This window comes from Gavialis gangeticus, unplaced genomic scaffold, assembly GCF_001723915.1.
Source record: "Gavialis gangeticus isolate Ggan-Ray unplaced genomic scaffold, GavGan_comp1, whole genome shotgun sequence".
Classification (NCBI taxonomy): domain Eukaryota; kingdom Metazoa; phylum Chordata; order Crocodylia; family Gavialidae; genus Gavialis; species Gavialis gangeticus.
The window spans coordinates 65437979-65450711 of NW_017729022.1; the positions used below are offsets into that span (position 1 = coordinate 65437979).

Genomic DNA, 12733 nt, shown 5'->3' on the forward strand with positions numbered 1-12733 from the left:
ATCTGGCCTGCACAGTGTTGAGGGAGTTTGGCTCACCACCTCTCTCTCTTTAGTGGAAAAAAGCCACGTACCTAGCTTTAGAGCTTTCCCTTCTTAGATTTCAAATGCTTTAAATGGTTCTTAAATTATCTCCATTTTATATATGGAGAAACCATGGTGTAGGACAGTGGCTCTCAAACCTTTTGAGATGCAAGACCCCCCTCAAAGTGCCAGCTCTTAGCTTGCACCTTTTTTTTTTACTACAAAAAGAATAGAACCTGTTGCAAAGAACTTAGACTACAACAGGTCAGAATGTTTTTTGACACTATTTAAAAATCTCTGGGGTTATCTTGTGAATTGTGTATAGATGTATGCACATCTAACAATACTAATATTGCTGCTACAACCTTGAGAATCACTGGCATAGAGGGTCTCTAGAAAGACTTGCCTGAAGTCACACAACACCAAGTTAGTGTCACAGCTGGGAACAGGGCCCAGCTCTGCTAACTCCCATTTCTGCGTTTCATCAGGTGAGTTGAGTCAACCCCTCTCAAAGACTTATTTAATAGAACAAGAAAAAAGGCACTTTCTTCCTTCCTCAAGTAAGTCATTAACACAAGGAAACAAAGCAGTCATTTTCCATGGAGGTTTATTGTATGAATAAATTATACAGACAAAACACAAGGACATGGACAACACAATACCTTCAACAACTGCATTCTGCTGTTTAAAAACCAAAGTGATCTGTGATTCATGATTGTAAAAAAAATCCAAATAAACAAAGAGTCGTGATTGTAAAAAAACCCAAACAAATATATGCCAAAATGCTGATAGAGTCACATAAAACAGTCTATAATTCTAGGGGAGCCTTATTAATTCACAGAAGCAATTGTAACAGCAGCGGCCAGCATTACAAAACATCAAACAAAAGCTCCAGTTGACTTTACTTCTTGGGTGGCAGGGAACATGCCAACCCATGCTTTACCTAGAACTCTTTGCAGGAACAGTTTGAAGCAGTGGCAGATCCTGGCCAATGCCTCTTTGGTGAGGAGTTCAGCATCTCAAGGCAGAAATACTCTCAGCACACATAGGAGAGATTTCATGCAGACCCCTTCAAGTTCTCTGAGTCTTTTGGGAGAGTACTCTGAAGTTAGTGGCACAGCCAAGATCACAGTGTTCAGAAAGGGGAGAGTTGAGGGAAATTTCTCTTATAAACTGGGTAGGACGTGTTATTTTGTGGTATTAGAGGGGCAGCCAGAAGTGGGGGGTCTAGAGTGCCATCTATTCACATGGCAAAGAAGCCCACAGCCACTGTTGTCACTATGAAGCTAAGGGCAAGAATCCACCGTGCAAGAGGAGTGTTGGGCAGCAGGTCCATGTGCCTCATCTTTGCATTTCCATCATCTTTCACAGGAGCTGAACCTAAAAATCAACAGAAATTGAATTGGTAAGAGTGGGACCCAGACCTGGAAGGGTTTGTTTGACTATGTTAGCTCTATCTCCATTTCTAGTGGTGCATTGATCCTGACATAGTAAAAAAGTGGAGGCTGACACAAGATAAACACCCCAGATGCAGGGCTGATGACACGTGGCCACTGGTGAGGTATCTTCAACCTATTTAAGCTTGTGGCATAAATCCTCAAGTCCCTCCAAGGCAGGTAGTATAACAACATTATTGCTATCCAGAGGTGCTAGTGAATCTCTCCTTCTACTCTCCTTCTACTCTCCTTCTTGCAAGGTGCAGAGAGTAACCTCTTTAGTTATAACTTAATGCCTTTCTGTTCCCTTTGCTTTTTTTAAAGCACCCATTTAATAAAATGGCAGGCACACAGTGATCCCTATGAGATATTGTGTAGAGAAAAATCTTAACTGATAACCAGGCTTCCTCAGCTAGTTGTGCAAAGATTGACACATCCTGGCCAATGCTGGTTTCCACCTGAGTTCTAGTTGGAGAAAACATTGTATGGCAGTGGCTGGCAACCTGTGTTTTATGGAGCCACCGGATCCAGCCTGCAGGGATAGGGCCTTGACAGCACCTGACAGATGTGCTCTCCCTGAATCATAGCTGAGACAAGTGGCAGCAGCAGCTGGGTCTGAATACCTGCTCTGGAATGGGTCATTCTGATCCACGGCCAGAAAAGGTTGCTTACCCTTCTTCTATATGACCTCAGCCTGACTCCCTGGCCCTGTATTAGCTCTCACTCACTAGATGGTTCTTGTCTGAGATCCCTTTTACACAGGCCTCAGTCTACTCTCTTCTCTCTACATCTCCATGAGGACAGCCCCACTTTTCAGCTGAAGAAGGCTGGTTGACACAGGACTCCTTCCTGGCCAGCCTTAGTTGATCAGCCAGTTGCCAAAGTGCCTGCACATATCTGCTGGGAGCCTCTCACACTTCCCTGGCTGCCTTCTTGTTTCAGATGTCCCCAGGTACAAGAACTTAATTATTTCAATTCCTTGCTGTCAAACAGCATCACTTTTCTCACGTGAAAATGTGGATGCAACCTTACCTATGGAGCCTGATTAAAAAAACAAACAAACCCCAAAAACAAGGGATTGATTTACACTGACTGGATTACATTTGAACCTCCCTGTACTGTTTCAGCAATAGCAGCCTTTTGACAGAAGATGGAGCCATTTCAGTTCTACAAAAATGTTACAGAGGTTTATCCAGTCATAAAAAAGGCAGCTTGTGCAAAGCTGAGAAATCAGACTTCTGAGGACTCAGAAGGCAGCTACAAGATTTCAAGTAGTAGTGATAACCGAGTAGGAGTCATCATATGAAAGCTCAGCATGACTTGTGTAGTGCCTTCCCAACACTTACAGCAAGAAAACAATACGTTTCTCATACTCTCCAGAAAGATTTCCTGACCACAAGCACAAGAAGTTTCAATCCAAAAAAAACGGAGATTGGACCAGTCTACAAACCCAGAAATGGAAGCATATAATGAAAATGCATTCTAAGTCTGGATGGTAGCATCACTACCATGATAAATTAGACCTAATCCCAGTCTTTGCTTGTAGAAGTGGTCCAAGTGGGCTTAATTATACAAGTTGGGCCACCGGAGTTATACTGGTGTAAGACCTGAGAGAGTCAGGCCAATTAATTATAAACCTTCGTAACAGTCACTATTTCTGCAGTCTACAACCCCAAAGGTTTTGGGCCACCTTTGATGGTTCTAGGAATAGTTTTTCTCACACTCACTGCTAATCAATGCTGATGAAGTGGACAAAAAAGATATTGTGGCAAATTCCTGTTTCTCACCTCTCAGTGATTTTGACAGTCCAGAAAAGGTTAAGGAAGGGAGGGGAAAGAATAGCTACAAACTGAATTTGGAAATGTGCTTACTGTGCTCATGTGTTCTGTTTGTGTTCCTTGTGCGAAGCTCTGGCTTCTGTTGTGCAGGGCGATTGTTCTCGTGGCCCTGAGACACCATCTTCTGCAGCTCCTGAAACAGCTGGGAACAAGAAACACCCTTGTCATTAGGCAGTGGGGATTTCTTCTCCCCTCACTGAACCCCTTCTGACTGCATGAGATATTTCAGGACATGGAGAAAAAGCCATCTTGCTCGGGTTGGCACTTGCTGAGCCTTTAGCTTTGGTTTTACCAGAAAACATTTTACCTAGTAGTGGTGAGGTATTTCCCTTTAACCAGTTTATCCTGCTGGCTTGTTTAATAGAGACATGCTATGAAGTTGGTGAAATGCTCCTTTAGGACAACTCGAGAAAAGGTTGATTCCCACTGTTCCTCCAGATCAGAAAGAAAGCAGGGTGTTTGTTTGTCTATTTGGGTTGGTGTCTACACAGGGGTTGAAGAGAGGGAAATAGCAGGATGATGAGGCAGATGGTCTCTGATTCTCACTCATAAATAAACCCCCATTCAAGCCCTGTAGAAGCTCCATTACCCAACAGGCAGAGGGGAAAAGTCTTCTGGAAACCATTCTTTTATCAGGCTTATAAAAGCAATTTCCCTGTGAAATAAGCTTCACACAAGTCTTATTAGCTCCCAGTAAGGCATGGCTGGCTGGTTACTCACTTGTATATTTAGCAGGAATGTGTTCTTGGCTTCCTCCAAGACTTTGTCTTTGGTGGCTGGGTCCATCTCGATGGAATTCATCCGGGACCGGTAGAGCTGCTTGAACTTTGTGGCACTGGACACACCATCAAAAGTGAAAAAAGCTAGGCCCTCTCCAGTAACAGGCAACTGAAGGGCTTTCTGGGCTATCTTCTTTAGCACCTGCCCACCAGACAGATCTCCCAAATATCTTGTATAGGCATGGGCTACCAGGGTCTCAGGTTCATGCTGACCCACATAGTGGATCCTCTCCACATATTTCTGAGTGGCCTGGGAACAAGGGATCTCTTCCCTCCATGTAGGGCCATAGAAATACTCCAAGTCTTGTGCCAGGGCATCTTTGCGGTGAAGCTCAGCTGGGAAGTAAACGGGGGCATAGCCTGGGTGCTCCTTGTTACGCTCAATCTCCTCCTCCAGAGCAGAGTAGATGTGGTACAATGAAGCTGTAACCAGCTGAGACAAAAGGGAAGGAACAAATCAGCCACAACATGTCCTTCCTTCTAGCTTGATATGCACGTAACTTTAATGTAATAGGATGTACCCATATGTACACAGTGTGGGTGTCATGCACACTGGTTATTGATAAACCAATATTCCCAGTGTTGTCACATTACAATCTGGCACAGGGAGGTCACAGACACTAAAGCCACAATATGTCATATCTAGTCTATTCCTTTTGTCCCCCCAGTCAATACATGTGTTATTCCCAAAGCTAGATTTTTGGTGCGCTTTCCAGTTCTGGGACATGGTTTCTATCCCTCCCCAACACCACGAAAGACTTTTAACTTTGCTATCTATTCATTCAGTGGGCAGATCTGCCCAGGCACTGGAACTGCAGCCTCAGTCCGCTGCTTTTGGAACTTTACATAGGGTACTTGTTTGCTTTCACTTTGATCACCTGGAAGCTAGATAGCAATGTCTTTTCTCTGATAGTTGACTGCTGGTGTAAAAAAGGGGCCAAAAGCATGTTTCCATCTCTGAAACATGATTTTCTGAAAATATTGGTATGAGCTGTGTGCTTGTTTCTTTATTTGAAACTGGGTTTCTTTTCATCCCATGCATTGTCACCAGTAAGAAAAGATGCGTATGTTTACATAGGCACCATATTCAAATGTTGTCCTTACTCAGTCTTGAAAGGCCTTAGTGAAGACAAAGCGGCACAGATGGCTCAAGCTTGTTTACAAGTTCTGTTGCCAGTGTACAAACCAGAAAAGAAACTTGTTCATTTTCATGGATTGGCATTGCGTCTGCAGGACTGACAGCACTAAAAAGCACTAAAAAGCAGCACATCTACTTTGCAACCAGTCAACAGATAGGACTCTGAATGCACACACTTGAAAGCAACTTGGATGAGGAAGAAAGTGCTCTTTCTACATAGCCATTTTTCAGAGTAAATCTGTAGATTACTAGAAATGTAATACAGAAATATGAGCCTGTTAAACTCTAATCCTGTTCATCAGGTACTTGGAAAAGTCTAACAACAGTATAGATAAGATACAGAAACAGTGCTTGAAGGAACCTTAACTAGGTTAATCGATATTTTCCAAGCCAACTAAGACATCAGTGCAAGTTGTGTGACTTTTGGTTGGGGTTGAAAAATTCAATCGGTGAGATCTGTATTTAAGAGCCCACTGTCACGTCTGATTCTCTCAGACAGCACGTGAGTATTTTAGAAATGGATCCTATCCTCTGGTCTCTGCAGGGCCTGACCTTCTTTGTTCCTATGAGCACCTTTTGTATGTCACTAGGCTATGCTGGATCTCTAGTGGCAGGAGTTCAGCACCTAGGATTATCTTCAGGAACCGATGGATAATTGACTTAGCCTAGCTATTTCCAGCACATCACCAGTATTCTCCTTTCCCATGCACCTGTACTCATAACAGAGACCAGCTCAACAACAAAGCACTTCCAGCTCAACAATAAAGCATTTACACACTGGATCACCCACACACCCACAACTTGACAATCCGTGTGTCACTTCCTGTTGTTTAACAGGGCTTTCCAGCTTAGGTGGCTTCCCTATTTTTTATGGCTTTGGCATATGGCTCAGGATTATTTATCCCAGGTTTGGTTTACATAGTATCTAGAACTTGTTCTTCTAGACCTGAACAAAAACAGTGTGCTCTTGGGTGTTTGCAACAGATAGAGTCCACTCAAATTCATGGGTGAGCTGAGCAGTTGTGCCCTCACCTTCAGTACAGGACCACATTATAGTTCTTATATTGAAGGGCAAAGTGCCAGAAACTATTTCACAATCTGGCAGACCTTGCTTTTAAGAATAATTTTCAATAACCAAGTCAAGCTGTCCTGGTCTCATTAACCCTTATTACTTCTAATTTATACCCACTTAGACTGTTCTAATGCAATGGTGCTCAACCTTCTAGCCCCATGGGCCAGATGCGTGGCTCAGGGCCAGTCTGCATGCTGGATCTGGGCCTCACTGTGTGCGGGTGCAGCCTAGCACACTGGGCCACATCATCCTGCCTGTGGAGCTCTCCACAGGTCCAGAAAATTGGCAGCACAGGAGTTGCAATTAATGCTACTACCATTGCCATCTTTTTTGGATATATGCGGAAACCCCCTGGCTGGGTGACATGGCCTCCAGGGGTTGATCTGGCCGGTTGGCTGGAGGTTGAGCACCATCATGATTGTAATAAGTTCTTCACCTTCACTGGTGTTGTAACCTTTCATATGTTTGTACACAATTATACCGCCATTAGACATCACTTAACCATAGTAAAACCCCTGGCATCCAGTTGCTTGAGTACTTCTTTGTAAAACATTCCTTTGAGTTATTTTATCTTCTTTATGCAGCCTTGGCAAGGCAAGGCTTATATTATGCCCCTCAGCCTATGCATCCTTGTATAGATGCCCCTCAGCCTAGCCTTCCAAGGCTTATATGATGCCCCCCTTTGCCATCCATCAAGACATGTACAACTCTACCACACCATTGGCAAGAGGAGCTGGTAAGACACTTACACAGCCCTCAAGTTGCTTTGGGCCAAATGGTCATTTTATAAGTGACATGATATTATGTGGTTGGGATACAAAGACTTTTTTCCTTAAGGAGAAAGGAGGGCAAATGATACTCTTGGCACTGCCAGTCTGAATTAGCTATAGGTAAATATTCCCAAAGTGTACCCCCTGCATCACCCAACCCTTTCCCTCACAGCCCCAAACAATGCTACCAGGAGTACCTTAAATTCCTGAAGTGACACCTGTGCCTTCTGAAACTTCTTCATGAACTCTGTGTTCTCTGCCTGTTCATGCACCTCCTTGGTGGCTTCCTTTATGGCTTCTGACAGGTCTCTGGTTGTGCTGGGAAAATGGACAGAAAAAGGTGTCAGTGTCCAAGGTACCTCACTGTCCCCTGTGCAATGAGAATTAGCTCTCTGGGAGCAAGTAAGGGGTGGAGGCTGGGAGGAGAAAGCAGTACCCCACCCCAGGAGGGCATGAGTGGCGGAGGTTCATCAGCATTTCAGCTTCTGTCCAAACAGGGCAGGGAAGAGGGTGAAGGCTGTCAAACCCTAGGTGGAGGGGAGTATCCCAGTGGAGAAGAGGTAGAAATGGGACCCCAAATCCTATCTCAAGGAACATGGGGAGATCAAAGCTGTTCCTTTCTCTGGATAATTTCCCTCTGGTTCTAGTCCCTTCACTCACGTTTCAGGGCTGGCAATCCTGGACGTTTCCATTTCTCTTTGCTTTCCTTTCTTCTCTTCTTTGCTCCTCTACAGCCTTCGTATGATCTTTCCCTCTTCTCCGTTCTCTCTCGTCTCAGGACTCTTGGAAGCTGCCTAGCTGAGCTGCCCGTTCCCTGCGCCCTGCTTTATACTTTGTCAGATCACGTGAGCAGCCCAGAAAACAGCTGGCCTCCATCCAAGTTTAAACTTATTGTGACATACTTATTTTGCTACCAGGAGAGGGCTGAGAGACTTCTAGGCAGCTTGCCCAGGCTTATTAACCCCTTTTTTGCCCTGACAATGTGAACCAGATAATCCAGAACAATAAATGGTCCAAGCTTCTTGTACATACGCTGACTTTCAAAATAAAGGGGGGGGGGGCATTTAAAGGAGGACTAAATGTAAATGAGGAACGTGGGCAAGGTCATTAGCTATCATGTTCCACAGTAGGCGCAGCAAGTTGCAGTGTATTATGCGAGGACGGGGAACTGTCCCCTGCCCCATACAGAAGGCTGAATTATCCAAGTACATGTTAAGGACTTTAAAAATGACGTGCCAGGTCTGGGCCTGAGGTGGAGCTGGAGGTCTGCAAATAGTTCAAGTGATCTGGGTCTAGGGGCAAGAGTAACTAGATGGCTCATTAATTGGCTGGCCTGTATCTGCGACTGGCTTATGTCTGTCAACTAACTGATCTGGGGAAATTAATAACTGGAAGTCAGAGGGCCCGTGTGCGGTGCTTATCTCCAAATTTCAGAAGCTTGGCCTGTGACAATGAAAAATGGATCCATTGGCTTTACTTTGGGGATTACAGTTAAAAAGGGGCTACAGTTCTGCCAGGGAAACAGAGCATGAGCTGCTTGACTCAGACTCCTAGCCTGTATGGTACATGGCACTGATTACAGACTGCTCCAGTACTCTGGTGTGAAATTAGGCCCTCAAGAATTGTATGCCTTCATTTGTTTTTGCATCAAGTGGAGTTAGTTGGCTGCTCAGGAAATATGATGCAGCATTTTTACAGTTGACTCAGCGGGGCCATTGTCCAACTACCCCTTTCTCTTAAAGCAACAGGAGCCTTCCAGAAAACTCTTGTAAAGCCCTCGACTTCCTTTCTCACTCCCATATCTTTGCATTCTTCCTGCTGCTATTTTTCTGCATTGACTGTGCAGGATAAAATAAATATATCACACGTATGCAGGTATAACATGCGTCTCTACTGAGATGCTGGATCCTTCACAAAGCCGTGATATGCGTTTGATTTTGGACACCCTGTGCAGTGATCAGAAGCTGCACATGGAGAATCTGGAGAGACTCCATGTCAGTAAAGGTGGTGGTCATGAAGTGACTAGTCTCCTTTTGCATTATTTTCCTCTGGGACACAGAAATTCAGCTCTCTTCAGCAAGCCCCTGTAGAACGTGGGAAACTCAAATATATGCAATATTGTTGATAGAGTACATTTGACCGGTATGAAAAAAACTCCTCCCTTAATTTTTTTTTTGAAGTCTGTGATATTTGAAGGCATGTTGAAGAGCTGGCCTCTGCAACACTTCCTTATGGTCTGCCCTAGCACTATTTGCCCTGCCTCAATTTCCCCAGGAATTTTTAGTCACCTTTTTATCTAGACTCTTTCCTGGAGGATCTGACATGCAGCAATATTGGTGCTACAGTTACAGGAAAAGTGCCAAGAGGCTGGACACTGCAAAACTAACTTAAGTGATATGAACTTAAAATGAACTTCAATTAAATGAAATGATGGTCCTGGGGGGGGAAACAGACTATGTCCTAGGCCTTTTCCCCAAGAGTTATGATCCTCCAGGCTTTTACCTTGAAGCACTTTACAAAAAAACTCAGGGCTGTCTGTCTGCTTGGGGTCTGTCCCTCCCTGGGGCCTGCTATGAAGACCCTTTGGAGGAGGACCCTTTCACAGTCTCACTTCTGCATTTCCCTTCTCCAGCCATGGTGTGCAAGCCCAGAGGGTAGGCAAAGCAGAGCATACAGTGTTCTCTAAAAACTACCATGTGACAAACAAGGGGTATTTGCCAGACCGGGGCGCAGCTGAATGTAGGCTCTTGGTGTGAGAGGGAAAGGCTGACTCAGTAATTTTAGCCTGTAATGGAACAGAGAAAAAGCAGCTTGAACTCACCGTGGCAACAGCTTCATGGAGGTGGCAACAGCTTCATGGGGGTGGCAACAGCTTCATGGAGTTTAAAAATCATTCCCCTAAGAACAGAAGCAAGACTCACTGGGGAGAAGTGTTATAGCAACCCCAGCCCACAATGGGCAATGGCATTGAGAGGATGTTAACAGTGCACAGACTCATTTTTCATTACCTACAGCAATATGGCCCAGCCTAGTTACCACAGATACAGTGCAGCTGTTGAGAGTCATTTAACAATTTCAGTTTAGAGATCAAAGGTACGGTCTGAGTTGCAGACCAGTGGTCAGAGTAGGAACTCTGAAAATACATGCTCCTAACATGTCAAGTATGCCTATCTAGAGGTGGATCCCAAAAGCTGTGCACTTCTAGAGACATGGGAACAGAGTGCGGAGGGATTCCTCAGTTAGTCACTCTGAGTAATGGGTTTACATAGCACGGACAAATTTCAAGGAAAAAGTGTTGACAAGGTGAGAGGCAAAACAAGGGGAGTTTGCAGAAAAAGTACCCCAAGCTGATGGCTATGCAGTCCAGACAGTGTATCCAGTGTGCCCCTAGGAGTCCTAGTCAAGGAAGGGCTCCAAATGCAAGGACAACTCCTAGCATTGGCAACCAGCCTGAACTTATGGTAACACCCATGCCAAGGGCTGCAATGAGAAATGCTCCATAGGACACATGCTGCGTATTAAACAAGTGGCCCTGGAAACCAGTGGGCTCCCCCAGGCACTTGGATGGCGCACAAGGAGGTTACGTTAATTCTGCTGGTAGTGTGGTGGGAGTACACAGGCACCAACAAGCTCTGTGGGCACATACAGTCCCACTCGACTCTGGTAGGGCACACAGATCAGGAAAACACTAACAAATCCTGCAGCACACTCACTGTATCGTCAAAGTCCCCCCCCATCTGTGGCCGTGTCTGTTCACTGGTCCCTGTTGCTCCGCAAACACACCAGGGGGAAAAAACCCACGGGCAGTGAGAAGAGAGGAAGACAGGACCAAAAGAAAATTATGTATGAAATAGCAAAATAAGCCCTACTTCTATAAACACTCCCACCTGTCCTTAGCATTTTGCTGGTGTGTAATCATTTTGAAGTCAAAAGTAGGTGATTCCCATATGCAAGATGAAGAACATGCATAAGGGTTTTCACTACTGGGGGACCACGTCCTTTGACAGCTTCACTAACAGGGACATTTTTCTGGAAGACTGTGTCTTTCTCAGACTGAGGGAATCAGCAGGAGTTAGAAATAAAGTTCTGCTTTACCACAGCTCCCAACATCACAAAAGGCTGTTGACCATCCCATTCCAGTTCCTTCCAGTCAGCTTTGTTAGCTCTAAGGGGACAAGTAACTCGTGCCTCCTTTCCTGTATAGTACATGCCTAGATTTAAGACAAAAGAAACCAGTTTGCATGGGATAATTTCTAGAGAACTCTGAGGTCTGATTGTGTCCAGAATGTGACTGGAACCAAGTCAAACAGCTGCAATCTCAGCCCAGGAAGCCACGCGATTGACACACAGGCTCACATGAGTGCCTGGCCTGCTGTGACTCAGCAAAAAGCCCTGCCCGGATGGAAACAGTTGCTCAGCATTCCAGGGTGTAAACCTAGGCTGCCGTGACTCAGCAAAATGAGGAGGCAAGCATGCACTCTTTGAGGCTGTTGAAAGGGTTTCTCAGGATCATCAGTAGGCTTGTCTCCTCCTCTGCTGTGTAAGCTTTAGGATTTGGCATGCTGTAGTATGGGAGTCTGCAAAACAGCTGGAAATCCTGCTAGAGACCTGCAGTTCGAAAGCTGCCAGTGTCTGTAGTCCCAGATAAGCTAAATAAAGTGACTATTTATTGTACCCACCTAAATAGGGCATGCCCCGATGAGTGTGTACAAATGGGCACGCATTTCCCGCTGGACAAATAGCAGTGGAACTTATTTGTACTGCTGCTGGTTGTCCCTGGGCAGGCCCCTGCATGCACGCTCTGGGGTGCAGCAAATAGACCTGGGGTGGGGTAGGGAGGCTGCTTGGCCTGGGGGCCTCCTCAGGCTCTGTTTCTGGTGGTGTATGCTGCTACCACATGCGCTGCACTGCTTTTTTTAGTGGTGGGTTCTTTTGACACCAGGATCTGTCCGTGTCAAAAAAACCTGTCGTGCTGCTAATCAGCAGCACGGTGAATAGGTGCACATATGCCACATGCGGTTTGCGGCACTTCAGACGGGTTTGAAGTGCTGCAAAATGCACGTGCACGCTCCTCGAGACATGCCTATAAATCCTTGCCTCTCATGTTTCCTAGACCATTATGGGGGCAACATCACCCCAACCCTACTGTAAAATGTAAGGGTTTGTACAATCGGATGGATTAAGTGCAAAAATGTACCTTTGGTAGCCTACAAACAAGGACAAGTTCTGGCAGGTTGTGTCTTCTGAGGACCAAGGGAGTTAGCAGGATTTAAAAATCAAGCTCCCCTTTTCCAAAGCTGCTAGCAACACAAAAACTTGTTGAACATTTTAGTTTCTTCTTGTTGGCCTTGTTAGCTGTAAGGGGACATGTGACTCACGTCCCTTTTTCTGTGTAGTGGTTGACTGGATTTATGTCAACAGGAGCCAGCTTGCTTAGAAATATTTCCAGACTATTTTGAGGTCAACCGTGTCCAAAATGCGACTGCAGCCGACTGGCCTAGGCTACCATGACTCTGCAAAAAAGGCCCGCTCAAACTTTTGATCACAGTCTGGAAGGGTATGTGTTTGCTGCTGTGACTCAGCAAAATGGGGAGACGTGTGCTTTAGGCAGCTGCTGAAAGTGTTATTCAGCACAGTCTAGATGCCTGCCTCCTCCTCTGCTATGTACATTTTAGGATC

General features: G+C 45.3%; 1 protein-coding gene across 1 annotated transcript; it reads right to left on the minus strand.

The window, feature by feature from the left end:
- Nucleotides 1-611: 611 nt before the first annotated feature.
- Nucleotides 612-7876, minus strand: HMOX1 (heme oxygenase 1). Its single transcript, XM_019515311.1, has 5 exons — nucleotides 7715-7876; nucleotides 7252-7372; nucleotides 4016-4507; nucleotides 3329-3437; nucleotides 612-1401 (listed from the first exon to the last, which is right to left on the minus strand). Exons 1-5 carry the CDS (start codon nucleotides 7744-7746, stop codon nucleotides 1265-1267), a joined length of 891 nt encoding a protein of 296 aa, XP_019370856.1. The 5' UTR covers nucleotides 7747-7876; the 3' UTR covers nucleotides 612-1264.
- Between the last annotated feature and the right edge of the window lie 4857 nt (nucleotides 7877-12733).